This window comes from Panulirus ornatus, chromosome 38, assembly GCF_036320965.1.
Source record: "Panulirus ornatus isolate Po-2019 chromosome 38, ASM3632096v1, whole genome shotgun sequence".
In the NCBI taxonomy this organism is placed as follows: domain Eukaryota; kingdom Metazoa; phylum Arthropoda; class Malacostraca; order Decapoda; family Palinuridae; genus Panulirus; species Panulirus ornatus.
In genome coordinates, this window is record NC_092261.1 from 1,413,318 (window position 1) to 1,438,611 (window position 25,294).

The following is a 25,294-nucleotide window of genomic DNA, read 5'->3' on the forward strand; positions in this document are numbered from 1 at the left end:
ATTTATGTCTTTATACACATCTTTTTTCCTATACAATGTAATAAAACATCTAGTTATGTTTCCAGTTCTGCTGTGCAATGTAGTAATAAAACATTTAGCTATGTATGCAATTAATTTGCCTTACACTTGTTATGATACTTAACAAGCTAAGGTTTCTTGATGCTGAATAATTAACATTACCATTTCTGACCTTAAGGTAAATTTCAGTAATACTAGTCAAAAATATGACTGAAGCATTTGCATTTTCATACTATTTACTTTAATACCAATGATTAAATTTACAGTAAATTGAAATTTGACCTCTATTGATCTCCTGATCCGAGGTAGGTCTGCAGTTTGGTAACCAAAATTTAGTCACTTGGGCCTGAGGGCCATGTATAAAAATATTTTCCTCTAACATGCTAACAAACCTTAATTCAATAGGTCTCAAACTCAACCATACAGAGTAGGAACATCAATAATGTGTAAATAAGCACTGCAAATGTTTATATGCAGGGATTTTAACAACACCAAAGTCCACAAAGGAATCTGCTTTGGTCATCATGATGAAAATACAGAATACTGGATAATGACTGTAAAATATACGGTTTAAAAGAAATAGCTGCAATCAATCTAATTGTTCCACCATAAGATTTAAGCAACATTACAGGTATGATTTCTTACAGGGTAAGTGATCAGAGACTTAATGAACCAGTTTGCTCTGAATGAGGGTGGCAACATACAAGGTATCAACAAACATTCAACTTTACAAATGCACATTCCGAATTAATGTATATTTTCTGTAATATTCAGAATTTCTTTCACTGCAGTTTTCCTTAAACTTACAATAACAACCTCAGGCTGAAATTATAAAGTCATATCATAAGCACTGCCATGACATTATAGTGCAGCATATTTGTGATGTATTAAACTAAGATATTCCTTTAATTCAAATTAATCATTTTATCAAAACATTTGAGATTTTTTGATTCCAATAAAAAATATATATATGTCAACCTATATAATGATATCTTCAGAGAAATCACCACACTTCCAATCACAATGATAATACAAAATATAGTTGAATCTACTTACTCCACCTTTACATTCCATTCACCTGCTACCTATTGTTGACACTACTATATATTAAAATACCAAACTCAAAATATGCAGACAAATGGAAGGCATCAAGTAAGAAAATAAAGTAAACTGGAGCAACTGGCCCTAAAAATAAAGATCTATTCAAGAATGAGGTATAAATTAAAACATACTGAGGCTTAAAAATACAGAAAATAAATTTGCTATAAGCCTAAAGTACTTCGTAAAACCATAACACACCAAATACATGAAATCTGGCAAAATTTTGTTTGAAATATCAACCCAAAATAAATTAAGTGAAGCTAAAGAATGGAGGCGAGTGAATGAGGCCATTTCTTTGTTCCTGGAACTACCTCACTAACCTGGGAAATGGTGAACACGTTTGAAAATCTAGCAAATCCCTAACATTTCAAATGCTTGTGGGATGGCATCTCCAAAAATTGAAGGATTAGCTCACTGTTTGGTCCAAAAATAATTCGCACCAAAATGAAATGCAAAATCTGCACCATCATAGTTACTAATTTTTCTTTGAGGGAAATAGTATAACTTTAAAACACTTCATACGATTAATAATTACTGTATTTCAAGAATGCTTGAAGGCCATCAACCTTTTTCACACACGCTGGATTACGTAAAATTCATAGAAAAAATACCATGTCTTGTTTACCCTTGATTCGAAACTTTATAAAAGCCATTTTCTGAAAAGGTCCCTTATTTAAATTTATCAATTCAGCACAAGAGATCCATTTACTGCATTAGATGTGTATCCCTGAACTATGGCACTCTTACTAAAATACATAAATAATGAATAAATAAATAAGCTAAAGTAACGGATTTCCTTCCACTTGCTAATCCACTGCATAACAACAACAAACACTTGCTCCCACATTTAGGTTCTTCCTTGTCCATTGTCAGCCAAACACCAAATTGGGGAAACACCTCCTAATACTTCAATCAAAAACAAAATGAAATGCTTTAGTCTCTAAATTTAACAGTATAAAAAGATCAAACAATCAGAGTGTAACTACTATTAGACTTAGTTGAGCTATCCGTCTGTGAAATCAAAAACCAGTAAGTTAAAACCATGGGAAAAGCCCTCCTGGAACCCCGTAGTGAACAAGGCATGTGTAAAAAAGTCAGCCAGGTATAAATGCTTATGATGATTATAAATCTGTAGTATTTTTTCAGTCTTGCATTTTCGTATGTTACTATTCCATAATGTTACATTAGCCAAATAGGAACCCTAATACCAGCATCAAGATTGTGAGTTTGTTGACTCATGCTGCAAATATTTATATCAGCAGTAACCAAACTTGCTTTGTAATTGTGATGTTAATTCCAAGATTGACTATTTGGTGTATATATTATTAAAGAGTACACAGACATAAATACAACATATGCAACACTTTTTAACCTGACGTCTCAACCACTGGACTTGGCCAGTTTCTTGAGTGCTGCTGAAGTCTAATAAGGATAGAAGGGACTCCTAGAACAGGAAGTAAGTGAGCAATGAATGCACACAAATGCAGGTAAAAAATGTACAACCAAATACAGTTTCAAATTCAAAAATATAGTAAACATTTACATAGTAACAGTAATAAGCATATCAACAAACTTGCTGTAATGATGATGCTGATTCCAGATATACTATCTGGTGTATGTAATAGTACAAAAATTACTTATGAACAAATGAATGTAAAAAAGAAGGTAACACTCAAAACAGTCAGAATGTTTCAGTGCATTATACATGACAGTTAGAGACTGAGTGTGAACAAATGTGGCCTTTGTTGTCTTTTTCTAGCACTACCTCGCATGCGTGCAGGGGGAGGATGTTGTCATTTCATGTGGCAGGCTGGTGATGGGAATGAATAAAGGCAGCAAGTATGAATTAGGTCCTTGTGTATATATGTATATGTCTGTGTATGTATGTATACGTTGAAATGTATAGGTATGTATATGTGCATGTGTGGACATGTATGTATATACATGTGGATGTGGGTGGGTTAGGCCATTTTTTTGTCTATTTCCTTGCCCTACCACGCTAATGCGGGAGACAGTGACAAAGTATAATAATAATAATAATAAATAATAATAATAATAATAATAATAATAATAATGATAGCAATAGGAACAGTCATAAGTCTATAATTACCATAAACATTTAAGAAAGGGTGACTAAATTTCGCTTTCTGGTAATGTTCATCTTTTTTATCTATTCTTTTGATGAATAACAAATACATTATGCACCTCATATATGTATATATTGAATGCATTAAGTCATGAGATGTGTAACCCAACAAGCAAAAGCATAGAAGTTAGTGGTGAGGTGTGGGAAAGGACCCCACTGCACTCAAGACACATGGAATGGCCAGATAGTGAGTGGGAATGTTAGTACACAAAGTAAACCATAATTCACACCTATACACCCCAAGATAGACCCAGTATAAATGTGTATGGACCCAATGGATTTTTATTGAATATTTAAAGCTTTGGATACATACTGCATCCAGTGTACACTATCATTCTATATCTCTGATGCATTTTCCCTTTTGGCACTACCATCAAGGGGGTGTCCACTGCAAAAGAATCTCCATCCTTATATGCCTCCCTAGCATACACCATTCCATGCATTCTTCTCCCATTTCTACCCTTATCATACTCTTCCACTCTATTTCCCCATGTCACAAGTGGTCTTCCTCTCACCAAAACCCCTTTACTTGTTCTATCATTCACTTCCTTGTAAACTTTCCATCTTCCATTCTTTCCACAGGCTCAGTGTACACCATCGCAGGTATTCAGAAAGAAAAACATCAAGACATCCATATATAAGTGCTAACTTTGCAGAACTTCTATAATCCACCTTTCATTTCAATCTAATCTTCAATTCAGTTTCAAAGTAAATAAATCAACTGATGGAAAATAATTCTGCTAAAAAAATGAAAACATGGGTGAGACTGTAACTTCAACAATCCATGAGAATTTGTCCTGTTACACCTGAGGATGAGCTAATTGTACCAGCATTTCATTCACCTGTCACAAGTTTTATGTAAACTTACTCTAACTCACTTCCAAGTCCTACCACTTGCTTCCTGTGCCTGCTACTTTGTTTATCTTTATATTTTCAATAAAAGACAGATTCAGAAAATCCCTACATTATTAATAATTGATCCCATTTCTCACTTAGAGGTAATGCTTTTTCATACACAATCTTCCATTCATATTGAGATCAGTCTAGAAATCCTTTTCTCCAAACATAAAAAGATCACGATTACAGAAGCTACTGTTCGCCACAATAGATCCTTATCATAGATACCATAATACTGAATAGGTGAAGTGCTCAAAATATTCTCCAAATGAAGAATTCCCACTTAAAAGTGATCCATCAAAAGTAACCCTATAGATACAATTTAAAAAACTCAAAAGTCTCACTTAGTACATTAAATTCCTGGATGGGTTTTCAATCGAGCAAAAGCTATATTTTTTCTTTCACATAAACACATATCTGATTCAATTAACTCAAAAAGCATGAGAAGAAATACACAGTGGTAAAACTCACGTAACTTACCCACAGACTATCCAGTCGATCACATCCAATTAAAAATAAACATTTCACATGACGTTAATTCATATGATAAATGTAAAAGTGACCTACATTATCAAAGATTTAAAACAGCCTGTGTACATACATAACACTATACATACAAAATAGAAAAAAAAAAATCTTGGTCATATGCATAATAACTGAAAGATTCTTGGACATTACTGATATTATATGCTTTATAAATAAGTAACAAGATGGAACACAAAGTTACCATTAACAAAAGAGAAAATGGCATTTAATTTTATTTTCCATCAAGAAGCTGAAAACTCTTAATTTCAACAAAAAAATCTGTGTAATTGATATACTCTAAACAACATCGAGAGGATCTGTAAAAGATGCTTGTTAAATTTTTTTCATATCGGGGGGATGCTATTTCATGTGTGGTTGGGTGGCAACTGGAAGGGATGAAGGCAGGATGGAGGCAGCAAGTACAAATATGTACATATGTATATATGTATATGCGTGTAAATGGGTGTTTATGTATGTAAAAATATCTTATTTATTATTTTACTTTGCTTTGTCACTGTCTCCCGCGTTAGTGAGGTAGCGCAAGGAAACAGATGAAAGAAATGGCCCAACCCACCCACATACACATGTATATACATACATGTCCACACACACAAATATACATACCTATACATCTCAACGTATCCATATATATACACACACAGACATATACATATATACACATGTACATAATTCATACTGTCTGCCCTTATTCATTCCCACCTCCACCCCGCCACACATGAAATAACAACCCCCCTCCCCCCAAATGTGTGTGAGGTAGTGCTAGGAAAAGACTACAAAGGCCCCATTCGTTCACCCTCGGTCTCTAGCTGTCATGTAATAATGCACCGAAACCACAGCTCCCTTTCCACAACCAGGCCCCACAGAACTCTCCATGGTTTACCCCAGACGCTTCACATGCCCTGGTTCAATACATTAACAGCACGTTGACCCCGGTATACCACATCGTTCCAATTCACTCTATTCCTTGCAAGCCTTTCACCCTCCTGCATATTCAGGCCCCGATCACTCAAAATCTTTTTCACTCCCATCTTTCCACCTCCAATTTGGTCTCCCACTTCTCGTTCCCTCCACCTCTGATACATATATCCTCTTGGTCAATCTTTCCTCACTCATTCTCTCCATGTGACCAAACCATTTCAAAACACCCTCTTCTGCTCTCTCAACCACACTCTTTTTATTACCACACACCTCTCTTACTGTATTATTACTTACTCGATCAAACCATCTCACACCTCATATTGTCCTCAAACATCTCATTTCCAGCACATCCACCCTCCTCCACACAACTTTATCCATAGCCCACACCTTGCAACCATATAACATTGTTGGAACCACTATTCCTTCAAACATACCCATTTTTGCTTTCCGATATAATATTCTCGACTTCCACACATTCTTCAACACTCACAGAACTTTCTCCCCCTCCCCCACCCTATGATTCACTTCCGCTAAATCCACTCCCAGAGATCTAAAGCCCTTCACTTACTCCAGTTTTTCTCCATTCAAACTCACCTCCCAACTGACTTGTCCGACTTGTCCCTCAACCCTACTGTACCTAATAAACTTGCTCTTATTCATATTTACTCTCAGCTTTCTTCTTTCACAAACTTTACCAAACTCAGTCACCAGCTTCTGCAGTTTCTCACCCAAATCAGCCACCAGTGCTGTATTATCAGTGAACAACAACTGACTCACTTCCCAATCCCTCTCATCCTTGCACGCCTCTCGCCCTCCTGTATGTTCAGGCCCCGATCACTCAAAATCTTTTTCACTCCATCCTTCCACCTCCAATTTGGTCTCCCACTTCTCCTCATTCTCTCTACCTCTGACACATATATCCTCTTTGTCAATCTTTCCTCACTCATTCTATCCATGTGACCAAACCAACTCAATACACCCTCTTCTGCTTCTGAACATACAGGAAGGTGAGAGACATGCAAGGAAAAGTGTGAATTGGAACAATGTGGTATATTGGGGTAGATGTACTGTCAATGGACTGAACCAGGGCATGTGAAATGTCTGTGGTAAACCATAGTAAAGTGTGTGGGGCCTGGATGTGGATATAGAGCTGTGGTTTCAGTGCATTACACATAGCAGATAGAGGCTGAGTGTGAACCAATGTGGCCTTTTTTGTCTGTTTTCATGGCGCTACCACACTGACGCAGGGGGTTCCGATGCTCTTTCCTGTGGGCGGGGTGGCACCAGGAATGAATGTTCATGTATGTATATGTTGATATGCATATGTATGTATAAGTGCATATATGGGCATTTATGTATATATATACATGTATATGAGTGGATGGACCATTCTTAATCTGTTTCCTGGCGCTACCTCGCTGATGCAGGAAACAGCAATTATGTATAAAAATGGTCAAGCCCACTACATATTAAAAAAAAAATTTGAAGGCCCAAGGTTGTCAAAAGAATTCAGCCAGGAAGAGAGATATGGAAAAAAAAAAAAAAAGGTCCTTTCACAGTGATAATTGTGCATTTCATGTGTCAAAGATCTTTTATGATTTGGAACACCTATGTAATAACTTTGTTTTTAAAAACATAAAACAAGTCACATGTATTCCAAGAGAGGTTCTATGACTATATACTATTCAGGATGAATTTGGTACTTAAAATGCACAAAGCAGATGGAGTCATTCACAGCCTTCCCCTTCTTATCAAGACCTTGCCAGATTTACTAAGTACATCTCCATTACTCTCAGCCCATCACAGTTCTGTGATTCCTTAGCATTCTGGATAAATCTTAAATCCTAATAAAAGACCTTGTTCTCTTTGTTAATGCATGTAGTATCTTTCAAAAAAAAAAAAGATGTGATAGTAATTACAGTCTATCATTAGGGTTTTCAGCTCATTTCAATTTCATCTTTGTACAGCACTTTAGCAGTAACTGGTGCAATGCAAAAAAATAAAATAAAAATAAATTCTTATTCTATGAAACGAAGAACTGACAGCAAGCACTGCTCGAGTACAATTCACATACAATGTTACTCTAATGATTTGGAAATTTTGACACAATACAGAAATGACAAAAAAGCCTGTTTGATGGTACACTGAATTATCACACCATCACAAGCAATCACCACTCATGAATACCCTCCATACAACAGAGGTCACTTTTGTTGTCTCTAATTTTAACGAATCCTCTCCAAGCCAAGAATGTTACTCTTTTCAACATGTTTACTTAAAATTCGAGCATTTTGGTATGTTTGACTTTACTCAAACTTCATCCTTAAAACAGGGTAGATTCTCTGTAATTTTCAGAGTTCAAGCTACCAATCACGTTGTTTCATTCTCTGTTTTCTTGAGACTTTCTGTTTCTTCTTGGTACAATCTGTCTACCTTAATCCATGTTGTACACATAGAACGGAAGAGCTGAAAAAAAAAAATTATTGCATTAACCTTAAAACTGTAATTTTTCCATCTATGGGGTTTCTCAAGCATAAATCAACAAAAATTTGAGAATAATAGCCGCCTTACACCCATAACCTACCTCTCATCTATTAGCTTTTGAAGCTTAATCACGATATTACAAGATATTATTAATGGATCTAAGCATACTATTTCTTTCTAAAATTTATCTTAAGTACTATGATTAATTTTGTATTACATAAGCATCACACATACAATATCACAATGAAATATACATTAAAACAGGAAATGTAAAAAAAAATCATAAATCAACAATACCAATAAAATATGGAAACCCTCATTACTTCATTCACAATTTAACGAAGTAAATCAGGTACATACAGCCTGTCTATAATCATTACTCCACTCCAAATTTAATGAGGCGAATCAGGTACATACAGCCTCTTCAACATCATACATACATCCTCAGCTCATGCCCAATGTGTGAAAGTGAAACATGAACTTTACACAGTAGAAAAAGCATATTTTTTTCCACTTTAAAACAATAATTCATGTGAGACAAGTGTCTAAATTCATACCACTTGCATACAAAAAAATGCTTCCAATGCATCCCATCCTCAATCATTTCTCTAACAGCCATTCTGAACTGGGGTGGTATGGATCCCAAGGGGGTACATGAAGCCCCAGGATGCACATGATACATTTCAATGAGTTAGAGATGCACAGGGATTATACAGAGTATGAGACACCACATCTTATGAGTGACCAGCATAAAAAAGTATCTATTTGATTATACTGATTATGTCCTTTTCAGGAAAGTTCTGTCAGTCAGTTTTTCAAACCACCAATGTATGTAGCTGACTGGTCATGGGAGCTAGCAAATCAAAAGAAGCTTCAGGAATGTGAGTCAAGTTGCCACCTTAGCAAGCACAAAGATGTTAGAATCTAACATCTTCATACGTAATATCCATAATGAATTCTTTCTAAATCTATCCATCTCTTCTACTGTCTACTTTTCCTCCTTGCACCTAATACTGTACTTCTGTAAATCTTCTTGACCAATATACCTTCTATATGTAATACATGACCATCTCCCCCCTAAAAAAATCATCTATATGCTTTTCTTATAACTTCACACCATATAAACTTTGTCTATCTTCCTCAACCCACACATACCCTCATAACAAGCATACTATGTGTGTGGTTCTACACCTCATCAAAGCAGGTTGGATTACATGATTTCATACTCTCAGTTTTTTATGGCTTTTTTCATAACTGATCGCCATTCCCTGCATCAGCAAGGTAGCACCAGGAACAAACGAATAAAAGGCCACATCCATTCTTTAACTGTCACATGTAATAATCGCACTAACTGTCCATCTATATTTCTGTCTCTCTGATACCCATTCGCTCAGGGAACTCCCTCAAGGAGGTGGCCACAGCAAAAGTCTCCATAACTGGTGAAGTCTCCAAAACTGGTGAACTCCAATGCAGCTTCTTTGCTCTTAAAACCTCACCCTTAACAGTAATGAAAGTGTGAGAAAGATGTATGGCAATCAAAAGAGTGTAGCTGAGAGAGCAGAAGAGGATGTGTTGAAATGGTTTGGACATATGGAGAGAATGAGTGAGCAAAGATTGACAAAGAGGATATATGTGTCAGAGGTGGAGGTAACAAGAAGCAGGTGATCAAATTGGAAGTGGAAGGATGGAGTGAGAAAGATTTTGGCAATCGGGGCCTGAATACACAGGAGGGTGAGAGGCGTGCAAGTAACAGAGTGAACTGGAACGATGTGGTATACTGGGGTCAACATGCTGCTACTGGACTGAACCAGACATGTGAAGCATCTGGGGTAAACCATGGAAAGGTCTGTGGGGCCTGGATGTGGATTAGGGAGCTGTGGTTTCAGTGCATTACACATGACAGCTAGAGAATGAGTTTGAACGAATGTGACCTTTTTCATCATCACTGTTGAACTGTGTAAAGATATGCTTAATGAAAGTGGGTTTGAAGAGATGGCACATTACTCACACAATGATTTAGTTGGAATGAAGTAAATCATGGTTAATACACATAATCTTGAAAGAGATATACAGCTATAACAAATTATAGTTTCTTACCCCCATGATCCAGTGGTCATTTGCCAACAAATCTCGTAGAATAGTAGTGGTATGCTTACTAGGGTGAGTTACTCTCATGTTAGTAACAGTTGACTTGCACTGAGAGTAATAGTCATACTTTTGATGGGAGACCTTGTTGTACATCTGTGAGATATTTGAACAGCGATCACACACCTCAAAATTCTGAAAAGAAAAATATTAAGCTATTGAAGCATTATCCATGAAAGATACTTATTTCATTCACTAATTCTATTACAGCAGAGACACAGCAAAGGCAATGACATTTTCCCCCCACATCCAAAGCTGCTGTTGTTGAAAACTGTACATTATAATGCTGCCTACATTTAATGAAGGAAGTGGTAAGTGGATGATTAGAGTCATCTGCCATTTCTACTGACAGGCAAAAAGTGGTAAGTGGAGGATTAGAGTCATCTGCCATTTCTACTGACAGGCACAAAGAGGTAAGTGGAGGATTAGAGTCATCTGCCATTTCTACTGACAGGCACAAATGTCTTTAAGATGATGGAACCATTTAAAATAGTGGATTTTTACTCAACATGGTTAACAACATCACAAGGGAATAAGCATATCATGAAAGGAACGTAGATCACAGTCTTTTACCTGGCGTCACCTATCTGAAGCAGGAGATAGCAATGCTATTTCCTGTGGGGAGGGGTAGTGCCCGGAATGGATGAAGGCAAGCAAGTACGAATATGTGCATATGTATATATGTATAAGTGTGTGTGTATGAATATGTGTATATGTTGATATGTATATGTGCATTTCCGTATATTATTATTATTATTATTTTGCTTTGTCGCTGTCTCCCATGTTAGCAAGGTAGCGCAAGGAAACAGACGAAAGACCCCATCCATAAACAAATTAAACAACCATGGAGACATCACACACCCCTGCCGCAAACCTACATTCACTGAGAACCAATCACTTTCCTCTCTTCCTACACGTACACATGCCTTACATCCTCGATAAAAACTTTTCACTGCTTCTAACAACTTGCCTCCCACACCATATATTCTTAAAACCTGTATGTATGTATATATGTGTATATATATATATATATATATATATATATATATATATATATATATATATATATATATATATATATATATATTTTTTTTTTTTTTTTTTGCTTTGTCGCTGTCTCCCGCGTTTGCGAGGTAGCGCAAGGAAACAGACGAAAGAAATGGCCCAACCCACCCCCATACACATGTATATACATACGTCCACACACGCAAATATACATACCTACACAGCTTTCCATGGTTTACCCCAGACGCTTCACATGCCCCGATTCAATCCACTGACAGCACGTCAACCCCGGTATACCACATCGCTCCAATTCACTCTATTCCTTGCCCTCCTTTCACCCTCCTGCATGTTCAGGCCCCGATCACACAAAATCTTTTTCACTCCATCTTTCCACCTCCAATTTGGTCTCCCTCTTCTCCTCGTTCCCTCCACCTCCGACACATAAATCCTCTTGGTCAATCTTTCCTCACTCATTCTCTCCATGTGCCCAAACCATTTCAAAACACCCTCTTCTGCTCTCTCAACCACGCTCTTTTTATTTCCACACATCTCTCTTACCCTTACGTTACTTACTCGATCAAACCACCTCACACCACACATTGTCCTCAAACATCTCATTTCCAGCACATCCATCCTCCTGCGCACAACTCTATCCATAGCCCACGCCTCGCAACCATACAACATTGTTGGAACCACTATTCCTTCAAACATACCCATTTTTGCTTTCCGAGATAATGTTCTCGACTTCCACACATTTTTCAAGGCTCCCAAAATTTTCGCCCCCTCCCCCACCCTATGATCCATATATATATATATATATATATGAGTGGATGAGTCATTCTTTGTCTGTTTCCTGACATTACTTTGCTGACGTGTGAAACCAATTAAGTATAATAATTAAAACAGATAATTAAGCATAGTTGTTTTTGTTGTTGTTATAGTTCAATGTTTCCATGTCCATCTCTCAGTTGCACCACTCCAATAACTAATAAGAGCACCAGCTAAACTGGTGATCCCATAAGTTGACTTGACAAGATTTTTGCACACACTTTTACAGTGCTACTGTCAACCTTCCTTGACCCATGCTGTTATAGTTCTTTTCCCACCACCTACCACTATCATCCCACACCCATCTTATATTTGCCAAATCCAGCTGGCCGCTGGCCTATCTAGCAGCCCCCATATGATTCTGCCTCTCTCTCCAAGTGTTCATTTTGAAAAAAAAAGGAAATGGGGGAGTAGTGTAGTGACCCACTGTCACTCCACACAAAGTGTCATCTTACTGATGGAATCTTCACTTGTGGCAAGTCATGGCATCTAACTTAACCTGACCTAGGAATGCCCAAAGAAATGAGTTTGGTGGCCCAACCTACAGTTGCACCAGTAATGGTATTCCACGACACCCATACTCAATGTTTGGGAATGGCAGGTCAAAAGTTGCTGCTGTAATTGTTCCATTAAACAGATGACCTGACTCTTTCCATGAGAAGAGCCACTCTTATGGACCAACCCTCCACCCAACAGCATGGAGAGAGGTCTGAGCTTCCAACATTCGGTAGTGACATCTCCAATTACCTTCGTGAACAGCTTTTTCTCCCAGATTACCTTCATGACTTGACCTTCCTGCCTCTTATATACCTAAGGCATCATTGCAAAAAGGCAGTCAGGTCTCAACATGACTCCTCACATTTCATCTTCCTGACTGGTTTTGTTGTGGTGCCTCATCCCCACCTTCTACCTTCAGCAATTCTTGCATGGGATATCACTTCCGCCAGTCATGAATAACAGCTATAACAACAAGGGACCTACAGCTAAACCTGTGGATCTCCAATGACCCAAGCACAAACCAGCAGCCACCACACACTCCAGGAGCCTCCTGCAATCCAAGCATGAACCAGGTGCTGCCTCACACTCTAGGAGCCTCCTGCAACTCAAGCACAAACTTGCAGCCATCACACACTCCTAGAGACTCCTGCAACTCAAGCACAAACCTGCAGCTGCCGCACACTCCAAGAGCCATGATACGCACCAAACCCACCTCCTACAGGAGCTCCATATAGACTCAGCAGCCATGCACTTCTCCCACATGCTCCTGCTTCATCTCGTGTCCTCACCTACCTTACTGGACCTCTCCTTCACCATAATCCTACACCTCCAGTAGCTTTGATGTACATCTACTAAAAATACTGAAACCATACCTAAAATACTGGAACATACTGATCGCCTCCAGGGAAAATTGACAAAGACTTTACATTACCTTAGCATCAATTTCAGCAGGCAGTGGTTCCCGGGACCTCAGAGTTTGTTGGTTGTATGGCTGACCATAAAGCTGTGAAAGTTTAGTGGCAGGGTTCTTAGAGCATGCTTGGCAAATGTCAGCATTTTTCGTGATCATCACATTGATGCACGGCCACGTATCCAAGGAATTCTGCAATGTACAAATCACATTATTTTTTGCTCTCCCTGTTTACAATTCAAAACTATTATGATATAAATCACATCAAATGAAATCAGGAGTTTCATACACAAACAACCACAGATATGTAGGTGTGTCAGGGAATACACAATTATTCACTTTCTATGAATGACATCACATCTAACACATTCAGCACTCCTTCAGAATACTCCTGTTTCCTCTTTGCTTTAGATGAGAGAGAGAGAGAGAGAAAGAGAGAAAGAGAGAGAGATATATATATATATATATATATATATATATATATATATATATATATATATGGTGTGTGTGCCATTTCGTGTGTGGTGTTGTGGCAATGGAAATGGATGAATGCAACAAGTATGAATATGTACATGTGTATATATGTATATGTCTGTGTATGTATATGTACGTATATGTAGAAATGTATAGGTATGTATATGTGCGTGTGTGGGCAAGTATGTATATACATGTGTATGTGGGTGGGTTGGGCCATTCTTTCGTCTGTTTCCTTGCGCTACCTCACTAACGCAGGAGACAGTGACTTACCATAATAATATAAAATATTTTTTCATACATATTTGCTATTTCCCATGTTAATGAGGTAGTGTTCAGAACAGAGGACTGAGCCTTAGAGGGAATATCCACATTGATAGCTGTTTCCCATGTCAGCGATGTAGCGCTTGCACTCTATCATATTTTCTCCTCTATTATACTTTCACTTTCAAACTTCAGCATATCCCATTACTGGTTCACAAAATATGGAGTGGCAAATAGTGTAACTGATACACTGACAGAAGTGATTACCAATGGGTACCCATGATATTCACACACAAGATTTTTTTTATACCTGCTTGCCTTTAATATCAAAATCCTCTGCTGAATACCTGCCAAAACACTGCTTATCTTAATTCTAAAGGTTCTAATTAAAAAAGGATAAGCTAACTTTAATGTACTGCATCTTAGCTCCAGCACCTTACTTCATATAACAATATTCTCAGTGAAAAAAAAGCATCTTCCTGGATGGGTTTACTTAATTTCTAAATGATCAATACAACTCATGTTATCTCAGTAGGGTTGGTAAGTGTGAATGTGAGACAAATTTCCTAATAAATATGGAATCTCCAAACTACAGACATTTTCATCAAAATATGACATAATACAAGGATATAATGGCCAACAATAGGAAACATTACTAGCTATCAATGTACTACAATATAGTGAAAACAGGGCTTCTAATGTGAAGCCAAAGACCAATGAGCATTTCTCATCCTTCGTCCGTAGTGTCACATCAGCTTCAAGTCATTTTTTTTACCTATTTATTTATTTATTCTTTATCACGATAGAAAATCCAATCACAGACAAGTCTACAACAAGGCAGGGTCTGTTTCCTTGCGCTACCTCGCTAACGCGGGAGACAGCAACAAAGCAAAATAATAATAATAATAATAGAAGTAGTAGGTAGGAACATTAGGTAGTAGTAGTTGGAAGGAACATTAGGTAGGAGCTTTTGCAAACACTGTGCTAGCTAGAGTTGCCTTCTGCCAGTGGCCTGTTAAGGGTGAGGCACTAAAGGCTAAAAAGCAGCGCTGAAGTTCAGTAGTTAAAGAGACTACTTTTGTGGCCACCCCTTCAGGGAGTTCCAGGTAGATAGAAAGATAGCATTTAGTTTGAAGGTAACAACTTTACCATATGATACTAGAATGCAAACTAATTTCAATCATAAAATACAAATTATACTATAACTACATATGTTAGGCTTCATTCCTAGATACATTATCATGACTAGGATTCCGTACATCCTATGGACAGGAACAGTTAGCCCATCTTCAGAGGGTAGATGTGCCTATGGCATATATTCCTGGGGTGGAGAGTAAAGACGTGTGCACATGCACACACACACACACGCACACAAAACCCACCCTACATAAAAGGGATAGGTGTGAATCAAAAGGGGACCTATAAAATCTGGTTTTCAATTTCCTTGAAGTTTTGATGACAGACAGACAGATAGACACTGATACATGAACACATTATATCTATGACAATTAATCAAAATCTAAACTACAAATATTACACAGCCAGTTGTATGAACAAGAAACATCGTTCAGTAAAGGATTTGTTCAATACCTGACCTACAAATGTAAAAGGACGCCATCATCAAAATAAAAGATGACCAATAAAAAGCACATACCCGAAACTGATCATCCCAGTGAACAATCTCCAAGATTTTCTTCTTCCTCTGCTCTGCAAGCTCATCAATTACTTTAACTCTTTCCACAAAATAATCATCTGGAAAAGAAAACATGAGATGAAATAGAAAGGTATACAAGAAGCTATGGTACTAAAGGTTAGTAAACAATAAATACCAAAATATTATGAAAAAAAGCTGATAGAAAAAAGAGTAAGGGAGAAGAAATGAAGAAAGGATAAGAGGGTAAGGAGGTGAGGCAACAGAGATGCAAAAAAAGGATAGTGCTGAGACAAGAATAAACATGGAATGGTATGATGGATATGGGAGTTGGAAGATACCTACCTATGAGTACATACAACAAGAACTTTACAAGAAAGGCAAGGCTAGAGCATGCACTCCCCACATGTCAAGCCTGACAGATAGTGTAATTAATCAACAGTAGGCTGATAATTACTTCAGCCATGAGGCTGACCTTTTACATGCTTCTGTCATCACACCAAGCATGTTTATCGATTCACCTGAACTGCATTGAATAATCCTTCAGATTTCCTTAACAGACATTCAAATACTTTAGTCCTGTATCTTCTTGGTATGTTTCCAGGAATAACTTCCAATACGAGAGTTCCATGGCTTCCTTACTGAGAGGCTCTCACTCTCCTCATCTTTCTAGATTGTGCTGTTCTAAGTCTATCAGCCTCTCGCAATAGTTCACGGGATTTAGTCCAACAATTTTGCTTCTGAAGTTTTCTGTATTATTTCTCAGATGTTTATTTCTAAATGTTTAATTGGTGACCATAAAACACAGCAGTAGTCTATTCTAACTCTCATACATACATTAAACCTACAGTTGAGCCCACATAGGGTCATATCACAATAGCCAGTTTACTTTCAACATGCTGTTAATCCTCCTCTTGGGGTTGGTCAATAAAATGGGTACCAGGCTTATGTTAGAATGGATATATTTTCATATTTGGAGCGATGTGGTATACCGGGGTTGACGTGCTGTCAGTGGATTGAATCAAGGCATGTGTATGGGGGTGGTTTGGGCCATTTCTTTCGTCTGTTTCCTTGCGCTACCTCGCAAACGCGGGAGACAGCGACAAAGCAAAAAAAAAAAAAAAAAAAAAAAAATTTGTTTATTCATTCATAACACTTGATTGCCAGTTCCTACATTAGTGAGGTAGTGCCAGGAAACAGATGAAGATTGACAAAGAGGATATATATGTGTCAGAGGTGAAGGGAACAAAAAATGGGAGACCAAATTGGAAGTGAAAGGACAGAGTGAAAAAGATTTTGAGCAATCAGGGCCTAAACATACAGGAGTAAGAGGCATACAAGGAAGAGTGAATTGGAACAATGTAGTATACTGGGATTGGCGTGCTGTCAGTGGACTGAACCAGGGCATGTTAAACGTCTGGGGTAAACCATGGAGAGGTCTGTGTGGCCTGGATGTAGATAGGAAGCTGTGATTTTGGTGCATCACACACGACAGCCATAAACTGAGTGTGAAAAAATGTAGCCTTTTTTGTCTGTTTTCCTAGCGCTACCTTGCTGAAGCAAGGGGTAGTGATGCTGTTTCCAGTGGGGTAAGATAATGCCAAGAATGGATGATGGCAAGCAAGTATGAATATGTACATGTGTATGTATATGTCCGTGTATGTGTATGTTTATGTATGTATATGTTGATATGTATATGTATGGATGAGAAGGAAAGAAAAGATGACATGATATCAGGAAAAAGGGGAAAACATGATGAGTTTAAGACTAGAAGAAGAAGACAAAAGATGACGAAAGAAGAGATACAAGAAAAGGAAAAGAAAAGTGGTTCAAAAAGATATTCTGAGGAATGATAATTCTTATATCTTAGCAGATACTTAAATTCAATCATAAAAGGAGTGATGGAATGAAAGCAGTAGAAACAAGGAAAAAAGATCTTACATAATGATGCAGAAACTTGAAAATACATACCATTTTCTTCATATATCTCCATAAGGAAGTTGTTGTCTAAAGCTTGAGAGATAAGGGTCTGGAGGTAAATCTCAAAGCTTGGCATGTGTGAACGCAACTCCTCAGAGATTCTGCAGAAAAAATTCAGTTCAAAACACCCAAGATCATTTTAAAAATAACATTTATTCAATACACAAAATCCTAAAATTAAAAAATTCCTAATAAAATCATACTGAGCTACAAAATACAGGAATATCCTAATCTCACATATATCTAAAATAATACTGAAGGAATTATTTGTAACACTACATCACCATTAAACCCCTCAGAATGATGGTATACACAGATCACAAGTAATGTAGCCCAGATTTGGGAGATAATATAATATTTGTGTTCCAACACCTCACATGATACTTTGGAAGAAGGAATGCTAACTCTACCATCTGCAGTGTATGAATAAATATGAGCGACTACATACATACCATCCAACATTAAATGGTCACGAAAAAATTCATTATAAAAGATATGAAGAAATACTATTTCAGTATCAATGTTGTGGTTGAATGGCATGAACTGTATTATAAAACTGTGAATGATGAGCGTTTACATTAGTTTTAAAATCTTACAACAGTGCAAGGTAGTAGTTAGTGGGCAGCCAACAACCAGGGAGGTATAGTACTAGTACTACCTGTCTGGGTGTCGGGATGGTTAGTAACGCCTGTGTGGTGAGCCAGCATTTCTGTGGTTGCCAAGTTACACTCCTTTGACCCAGCTAGCTGTCTTTTCTTTCTGCCTCACCCACATGTGAACAACTGGCATTCTGTCTACAAACATGCAAACTCTCCTTGTCACACATAACACCTAACAACACTTAAGTCAAACAGTTCATTCTTCACAACTCTTGATTTTCCTGCTGTGAGTACTATGCACTAGCCCTGCAAAATGGTAAGAGCAACAGTTTGAAGTAGTAGGTAGGGACATTTTGGCAGGAGCATTAAGTTGAAAAATTACACAGAATTAGTAGATAGGAACATGAGGCAGGATCATTAGGTAGTAGTCAGAAGGAACATTAAGTTGGAGCCTCTGCAAACACTGTATTAGAGTTACCCTCTGCCAGTGGCCTGTTAAGGGTGAGGTACTAAAGGCTAAGAAGCAGCATTGGAGTTCACTAGTTATGAAGACTATTTCCATGGCCACCCCCTTGAGGGAGTTCCAGTTGGGAACATGCATCAGAGATGCAGATAGATATCTCCACTTCCTCTATATTATTTCATTCACTATCAATCCATCTATCTATCTATCTATATCTCTGATGCCTTTTCCCTTCAGGACCTTCATCAAGTGGTTGGCCTCTGCAAAAGAATGAACTCTACTGCTGCTTTTTCCCCTTTACTGCCTCAACCTTGGGCTATTGAAAGATATCAAATCCAGTGCAGTATTTTCAAAGGCTCCTACTCAATGTTCCTACTGACTACTTCTCCCTGATTTTCCAATCTATTACTTTTATCTAATGCTTCCATCAAATGTTCCTACCCACTACTTCTACCTACTGCTCCTGTCACATGTTTCTCCATACTACTTCTATCTGTTGCTCCTAACACTTTATCAAAAGGCAGAGCTAGCACATAGTGCCCACCGCAGGAAAAATCTAGAGTTACAAAGATTGAGTTCAGTGTTGTCTTTTAAAGTGTTATGTATGACAAAGAGAGATTGTATGTTTGTGCACACTCAACAGTTAAGCCAATCTGTCTCTCTTTTTCATGCTACATCTCCTTACCTTATTTTCATACATCTATATTCTCAAATTTCTCAATTCACACATTCTTTCAAACTCAGACATCAGCTTCTGCAGTCTCTTTCTCAAGTATGCCACCTGAGCCATGTCATCTACTAACAACAAAAGATTCACTTTCTAAGCCCTCCCTCCCCTAAAAAACTGTTGGGCAGCCCCTCTCTCTCTCAAAATTCTCTCATTTACCTCCTTCACTATCCCTTCCATAAACAGATGAAACAAAATGAATGCTGTACTAAATTACAATAAGTAGTTTGTTCCATTTTTTAAACAAGGTATGATTACTCTATGCAGATCTATTTGATGAATAAGAGCAGTTTGGAATACTGAAGGGTTATTCTAACAAAAGGATTAAAAGTAGGGTGTTGAAAATCAATAGCAATAAAGTATTTTTCTTCTTTTTAAAGAAATGTGTACATGCAGTGCTCTAATAGTTTACATGGCAAACTAAAGTTATTAATGAATTTAGGTAACTCAGCCTAATGAACATTAAGTGTCATTTTGGGGAAAGCTGAATTTGAAGGTAGTCTATCTGTATATTTAGCTATATCTATGATGCCCATTCTCTCCTACAGCTCCCATAAAGACCCTGGGTGGTCAAGACCAAAGTCTCCACTTATCTCCTTAAATGCCTCTTTTGCATACACCATCCCTTGCATTCTTCCCAATCTCACTCCCTCAAGCATACATCCACCCTATTTCCCCATGTCACAGATGGTCTACCTTTCACCCCATCCCCTTAAATTGTACTATCATACACTTTCCTTGTAAACTAACCACCATGCATTCTTTCCACATGCCTAAACCACTTCAAGTATCAAATTTCACCAACTCTACCACTCCACAATACATTCCCTTTGCATTCCTAGCCATACCAAATCTCTCAAGCACCCCCTTATTAATTTATTCATTTCATCTTGTAATACCACATGATCAACTCAAGTAACTTGTCTCCAAAACAGAGCCATGTAAGGTAAAAGAAAGACAGAAAGAGCTCTTGTGAATGGGAAGATTTAGGTTAGAGTATACAAAAATTTGCATGGAGAGTTTATCCTAATTCAAATGCATACATGAGAAACCATAATTTTCTGTCTATTTTATGGCTTTAATCACTATCTGCCACAGGCAAACATTTGGTCAACAAATGCTTTTCCCTTCCTAAATCCTATCATCACAGGCCAAACATAGACTTGTTACATAATCTTCAAATTTTCAATACCCTGCAACCATCCCCACATAATTTAATCTTCTTTCAACCTTAGGTAGACCATGTGCTGGTGCTTCATTCAACAAGGCAACCCGTGGTCTTTTTTAATTCTAAACACACCAAGCCCACATTTCATCTGATAAAGTTAAAGAAACTAACATGCATACATCTTTAGGAATATTTTCAGGCAGCACAGCTAATGTATCTTCAATAAGTAAATGTGAAAATGTATGATGATAATGTGATTTAACAAAGGTCCTGTATTCAACACCTTATTTTGATAACAGGTAATGCACATACACTGAAATTATAAAAAAAAACAAAATCAAACTATTCTTTCAGTGGTCTCAAAAAAAGTGCAACAGCAACAGTGCACCACCATGTCCCTATTCTTATGCCACTAAGTTATATTTCAAAGCTAGTTCTGTCTGTATGAAATTTTGCTAACCTCTATCCATTAAATATTAATTTGGGTACCTCCTTTAATGTTATTCATGGTGCTACATGGAAGAACAAGGCTTTCTAAAGGTGTCTAAAAACGGTAAAATATCTCAGCTTCTAGGGATAGGAAAACATCCCCTCTAGACCTGAAACCCCCTACACCACCCTTTGAAAAATTACTAGGGACACTACTGCCATTACTCATTCAGTTTCTATTCTAAATAAATGTAGCACAGACAAGTTCATGACTGCATATTCATGAAAAAATCTTACAAGCTTTCCAACCCAGTTTATGCACACATCCTCAGCTTTAAACATGAAAACATGCACTTACTCAAAGTCTTGTTGTTGATTTTTGACAGCACTCCAGGACCTGTAAAACAAATGAACAATTTATTGGAGGTAAACATAGACAGACAGTCTCTATATCACTTTAACTTTAATGACTCCTTGCAGTACCTTGAACAGAGTAAACAGACTGTGAGGCATTTTTCAAATATATTTTTCATCAATTATCCCTACCCATGGAATGCTACTCAAGAAAATGGTATTTCTATTTCTTCCAATTTTCAATTATCTCATTTCTCAGAGCACTAAATAATGACAACTTGTGCAGGAGACACCTAAACAATTACACAATAAGCAAATAAGTGTCCTTTCTTGTAATTGGTATGCAGAGCAATGGGAAGTGAGTGGCTCAAGTATTTTCATAAAATTCTGTCTTGCCCATGTACTGTTACCATATAAATAAACAGCAAATCTTTAAAAAAAAAAAAAAAATTCAATCATGAGCAAAATTCCCAAATCAAATTGGTCCTTAAGGGAAAACTTAAAAGGATGTTCCAAGGTACATGAAGGACATCCGTAATGCAGCATTTCTTTCTTGCCCTAAGAGTCCCTTCTATTTCCATGAGGCTTAAGCAGCACTATGATGTGTGGCCATATCCAACAGTTAGGACCACATGTCATAAATTGTGATGTGTGTGTGTGCTTATTCGCTGAGAGTGTAGGACATCTGAAGAGTAAGTGTTCAGTGTCCTCATAGTAGATGCATCAGGGGCTCGAAGGGTCTTGGGATATGATGAAACAGTGTTTGTTCAAATTACTGGGAGTGAAATAAATATGGGTGGCTATACTGTTTGGAAAATATCAAAAACATCTGCATTAAGTTAGACAGCCAAAGGTATAATTTTCTTCAAGCTATGAGCCAGTTCAATTTCTAGGTTCATGCTTTTTAAAACAGGCCTAACTCAAGCAAAGTCCCAAATACAGTTATGGGCCATATTCCATTCAGTTCTTAAGATACCTGGAAAATTTTATAAAGTTTAGAATTTACAAATTATCACCAACATTAAGTTGTAGGTTAACGTGTGACTCCTACAAAAGGAGGGATATTGGAAAGTCGGACATATGGATGATAGCAAAAACAAAGTAATAACTAAGTCTTTGCCTTGCTGCAAAAAAGATAAAAAAGAAGCAAAATTCACACTACATTTTATTTTTCATATTTGAATGCCATTTCCCACATAACCAGGGAAGTGACAGGAACAGACAAAGGAAGGCCACTCCACTCACATCCAATCTCGAGCTGTCATGTGCAACGCTCTGAAACCACAGCTCCCTATCCACAACCAGGACCCACAGATCTTTCCATGACTGACCACAGACACTTCACTTAATATGCCCTAGTTCAGTCTATTGACAGCACATATTTCCCAGTATACCACATTGTAACAATTCACTCTATCCCATGCATGCCTTTCACCCTCCTGCATGTTCAGGTCCAAATCACTCAAAATCTTTTTTCACTCCATCATTCCATATCCAGTATGGTCTCCCCATTCTCCTTGTTCCCTTCCCTTCAGATCCATATATCCTCTTTATCAACCTTTCCTCACTCACTCTCCCTAATGTCCAAACCATTTCAGCACACCCTCTACAGCTATCAACCACACTCTTTTTATTACCAGATTCAAGTGAAAAAGTTAGTGACTGAGTTTGGAAGTGTGTCTGAAACGAGGCAATTGAGAGCAAATGTGAATATAGCATAGTTCTTAGGTTTAGCAGGTTTAAGGGGCGGTTAGTTGGGATGATAGTGTGTGTGGAGAAAAACTGGAGGAAGTGAAGAGTTTCAGATACCTTTGAGTGGACATGGCAGCAAATGGAACCATGGAGGAAGAGGTGAGTTATAGGGTAGGTGAAGGGTGAATGTTCTGGCAGTGCTGAATATGTGTGGAGAGATCATTATCTGGGAGGGCGAAAAATGGGTATGTTTGAAGAGATGGTAGTCCCAGCAATATTACATGGATATGAGGCATGGACTACATATAAGGCTGTGCAGAGTAGTGTGGATGTGTTGCAAATGAAAAGTCTGGGGACAATATATGGTGAGGTGGTTTGATCAAATAAGGAATGAAAGGGTACAAGAAGGGTGTAGTAATAAAGAGAGTGTGGTTGAGAGAGCTGAAGATGATGTGATTAAATGATTTAGATGTATAGAGAGAAAGAGTGAGGAAAGCTTGACAAAAAAAAAAATAAAAAATATACATATATATATACGTGTATCTCTATTCCATTATACTTAGTCACTATCTCCCACATTAGTGAGGTAGCGCAAAGAAACAGACGAAAGAATGGCCCAACCCATGCACATCCACATATACATAAACACCCACACATGCACATAAACATACCTGTACATTTCAATGTATACATACATATACATACACAGACATATGCATATATACACATGTACATAATCATACTTCCTGCCTTCATCTATTCCCATCGCTACCCCACCACACATGAAATGGCACCCTCCTCCACCCCGCGCGCAAGCAAGGTTGCGCTGGGAAAAGACAACAAAGGCCACATTCATTCACACTCAGTCTCTGTCACGTGTAATGCACCAAAACTACAGCTCCCTTTCCACATCCAGGCCCCACAAAACTTTCCATAGATTACCCCAGATTACTACCTCCAATTTGGTCTCCCACTTCTCCTCGTTCCCTCCACCTCTGACACATATATCCTCTTTGTCAATCTTTCCACACTCATTCTCTCCATGTGGCCAAACCATCTCAATACACCCTCTTCTGCTCTCTCAACCCCGCATCTCCCTCACCCTTTCATTACTTACTTGATCAAATCACCTCACACCACATATTGTCCTCAAACATTTAATTTCCAACACATCCAGCCTCCTTCACACAACCCTATCTATAGCCCGTGCCTCAGAACCATATAACATTGTTGGAACCACTATTCCCTCAAACATACCCATTTTTGCTCTACGAGATAATATTCTTGCCTTCCACACATTCTTCAACGCTCCCAGAACATTCACCCCCTCCCCCATCTTGTGACTCACTTCTGCTTCTATAGTCCCATTAGCTGCTAAATCCACTCTCAGATATCTAAAACACCTCACTTCCTCCAGTTTTTCTTCCAATTAACTTGTCCCTCAACTTTACTGCATGTGGTAGAAGGCAACTGAAAGGGGAGGGAGTGGGAGGCTGGAAATCCTCCCCTTTCATTTTTAATTGAGATCCTTTCCAAGTGAAGTTAAGTGTTTTAGATATCTGGGAGTGGATTTAGCAGTGGACAGAACCATGCAAGCGGAAGTGAGTCACAGAGTTGGGGGAGAGGGCAAAGGTTCTGGGAGCAGTGAAGAATGTGTGGAAGGCAAGAACATTATCTCAGAGAGTGAAAATGGGTATGTTTGAAGGAATAGTGGTTCCAACAATGTTATATGGTTGCAAGGCATGGGCAATAGACAGGGTTGTGCAGAGGAGTGGGATGTGTTGGAAAAGAAATGTCTGAGGACAATATGTGGTGTGAGGTGATTTGATCAAGTAAATAATGAAAGGGTAAGAGATATGTGTGGTAATAAAAAGAGTGAGGTTGAGAGAGCTGAAGAGGGTGTATTGAAATGGTTTGGCCACAAGGAGAGAATGAGTGAGGAAAGATTGACAAAGAGGATATATATGTCAGAGGTGGAGGGAACGAGGAGAAGTGGG

The 25,294-nt window shown here is 37.9% G+C and overlaps 1 protein-coding gene across 4 annotated transcripts in view; it reads right to left on the minus strand.

Moving 5' to 3' along the window:
• Positions 1–221: 221 nt before the first annotated feature.
• Positions 222–25,294, minus strand: part of LOC139760768 (uncharacterized) — a 70,505-nt gene continuing 45,432 nt past the window's right edge. For all 4 annotated transcript variants that reach the window (XM_071684332.1, XM_071684330.1, XM_071684331.1 and 1 more), the window contains 6 exons: positions 21,610–21,648; positions 17,857–17,966; positions 15,889–15,986; positions 13,518–13,688; positions 10,208–10,390; positions 222–8,092 (listed from right to left, as the gene is read on the minus strand). In XM_071684332.1, coding sequence (XP_071540433.1) covers positions 7,997–8,092; positions 10,208–10,390; positions 13,518–13,688; positions 15,889–15,986; positions 17,857–17,966; positions 21,610–21,648 — 697 coding nt within the window. In that variant the 3' untranslated portion in view covers positions 222–7,996. The remainder of the gene's footprint in view (positions 8,093–10,207; positions 10,391–13,517; positions 13,689–15,888; positions 15,987–17,856; positions 17,967–21,609; positions 21,649–25,294) is intronic.